The sequence below is a fragment of the Octopus bimaculoides genome, chromosome 2 (assembly GCF_001194135.2).
Source record: "Octopus bimaculoides isolate UCB-OBI-ISO-001 chromosome 2, ASM119413v2, whole genome shotgun sequence".
Lineage (NCBI taxonomy): Eukaryota > Metazoa > Mollusca > Cephalopoda > Octopoda > Octopodidae > Octopus > Octopus bimaculoides.
Genome location: NC_068982.1, coordinates 108,384,082 through 108,386,589, shown reverse-complemented (window position 1 = coordinate 108,386,589; position 2,508 = coordinate 108,384,082). Strand labels below are relative to the sequence as shown.

The 2,508-nt window shown below is 47.5% G+C and overlaps 2 protein-coding genes across 2 annotated transcripts; both read right to left on the bottom strand.

Moving 5' to 3' along the window:
• Positions 1–414: 414 nt before the first annotated feature.
• On the bottom strand, positions 415–1,266 carry LOC106876263 (uncharacterized). Its single transcript, XM_014924753.1, has one exon. It carries the CDS (start codon positions 1,264–1,266, stop codon positions 415–417), a length of 852 nt encoding a protein of 283 aa, XP_014780239.1.
• A 158-nt stretch (positions 1,267–1,424) lies between these two features.
• LOC106876264 (craniofacial development protein 2-like) lies at positions 1,425–2,210 on the bottom strand. The gene has a single exon (XM_014924754.1). It carries the CDS (start codon positions 2,208–2,210, stop codon positions 1,425–1,427), a length of 786 nt encoding a protein of 261 aa, XP_014780240.1.
• Positions 2,211–2,508: the final 298 nt, after the last annotated feature.

Sequence of the window (2,508 nt, the reverse complement as noted above, 5' to 3'; positions counted from 1 at the left end):
GCGGCATTATCAGCAAAAAGCATCTCCTTGATCAGGACGCTTCTAATTTTGGTCTTGGCACGCAGACGCGGGAGATTGAACAGTTTCCCGTCATTTCTACTGTGCAGAAACAATCCATCATCTGATGTCTCGAAGGCATGTGACAGCAGCAGCGAGAAGATGCCAAATAATGTAGGAGCAAGGACACAGCCTTGCTTTACCCCGTTTTTTTATTTGGAAGGCGGCTGATGTTTAACCATTGTGCTGTATGGTGCCTTGCATATGATCATGGAAAGATTTGATGATCCTCAGCAGCTTTGGTGGACATCCAAGTTTTTGAAGTAGGATGAAGAGGTCTTTTCTACTTACCAAGTCAAAGACCTTTGTCAGATCAGTGAAGACTATATATAATGACATTTTCTGCTCTCTGGACTTCTATTGAAGTTGGCGTATGGAGAATATCATGTCAATAGTTGATCTGCTTCTTCTAAAGCCACACTGTGATTCTGGATAAATTCGAGAAGCAAGCAGTTGTAGCCTGGACAGGATAACACGAACAAATGTCTTTCCAACAGTGCGGAGAGGAGGTATTCCACGGTAATTGTTACAATCACCACGGTCACCTTTGTTTTTGTTAAGCGTAATGATGTTAGCATCCCGCATATCCTGAGGGACTGTACCCTCTTCCCAGCACTGACAAAGAAGCTCATGAAGGTGCCGAAGCAGAGCTGTGTTTTTGCCGGCTTTGATGATCTCTGAGGGGATGCCATCTTTTCCCGGAGCCTTGCCATTGGCTAGGGAGTCAATAGCCTTGGTGACCTCCGCTATAGACGGCAGATTATCAAGTTCGTACATGGCTGGCAAGATCTTGACACCCTCGATTGCAGCCTCAGCGACCGTGGTCTCCTGTGAGTAGAGATCCTGGGAGTACTCCGCCCATCTATCCATTTGCTTGCCTTGGTCCTTGATGAGATCTCCAGTAGTTGATTTCAGAGGGGCTGACTTGGTTGCGGATGGACCGAGGGCCTTCTTCAAACCGGCATACATCCCACGGGTGTCGCTACTGTCAGCAGCTGACTGGATACTCTGACAGATTTCTTGCCAATACCTATTTGCACTGCGTCTGGCAGTCAGTTGGGTCTTATTTCTTGCCTTTCTGAGTTCTTCGATTGACTTTGTAGAAGAATCACTCTTGTATTGAATCAGAGCTGCGCGCTTTGCTTCGATAACTGGTTCCAGCTCCGAGAGCCCAGCACTGAACCAATCTGGGTTTTGTCTTTCACTCATGCCGAAAGTATCTATTGATGTGGTATACAAAACTGCCCTGATATAATTCCACCTACTTCCAGCAGAGGAGGATGGGCAGCTACTGAGGGCAACCTTAATAGAAACAGCAAAGATTTTCGCAGTGTAGGGTCCGAGGTTCTGGCAGTGTTAATGCGAGGTCAGCCCATTTTCTTGGAGTGATGGACTTTTTTAGGCAGAATCCTCACCCTGCTTCTTATTAGTGAATGATCTGTGTCACAATCCGCGCTGTGGTAACTACGGGTCAGTTGGACAGAATTCAGAAAGGATCTTCGTGTGATGATGAGATCCAACTGATGCCAGTGGTGAGATCTTGGATGTCTCCAAGATGCCTTGTGGGATGGCTTGTTGGTAAAGGATGTGTTGGTGATGCACAGGTTATGGTATGTGCAAAATCCAAGGAGTCTCTGACCATTGTCGTTCATGTTGCCAGTACCAAAATGTCCGACACAAATGGGCCACGAGTCATGGTCAGATCCCACGCGAGCGTTAGAATCTCCTAGAAAGTAGATGTTTTCGTTGGTTGGTATGTTTCTAATGACACAGTTGAGATCTTTGTAGAACTGGTCATTGGTCTCCTCTGAGCTGTAAAGAGTGGGAGCATAGATGCTCAGTAAATGTACTGAGCCAGATGGGCTCAAGAAGCGCAGAGAGAGGATACGCTCAGTGCCTCCTGATGGTGGTTCCATTGAGGAGAGTAATGAGTTTCTCACTGCAAAGCCAACACCATGCTGACGAAGTTCCTCTGGATCTCTTCCCTGCCAAAAGAAGGTAAAATCCTGTTCTTTGAGTTTGCCGTTTGAGGGGAGTCTTGTCTCCTGCAGTCCAGCAATATCCATGTTGAGCCTCTTTAGTTCGCGGTCAATGATGGCCGTCTTTCTTGTGTCTTCAACCCTGAGTAGGTCATCAAATATGCCAGGGAACATGGTCCTGACATTCCAGCTTGCTAACCGCAGGACTGGTGGTTTCTTGTCTTTTGATTGTTTGCCTGGTGCAGAGGTTTCAGGTCGTTTTTCAAGTCAAACTCTTAGCTCCAAGCACCCAATGAAGCAGGCGGCCTGTGGCGGGTCAGCATCTTATATACCGGGGGCTGCCCAGCTTGAGGTGGACAGTAGCTAACCAATGGGACACGAGGGTCCCTCCCACCGTCAGAGGTAACCCGTAGCGCCCATATCCTACGCCAATCAGAATGGACTTATCACTTGTGACTGCTGTTTTTTCTGC

Coding starts and splice junctions, on each gene's coding strand:
- LOC106876263 (XM_014924753.1), bottom strand. CDS start 1,266: ATGAGTGAAAGACAAAACCCAGATTGGTTCAGTGCTGGGCTCTCGGAG.
- LOC106876264 (XM_014924754.1), bottom strand. CDS start 2,210: ATGTTCCCTGGCATATTTGATGACCTACTCAGGGTTGAAGACACAAGA.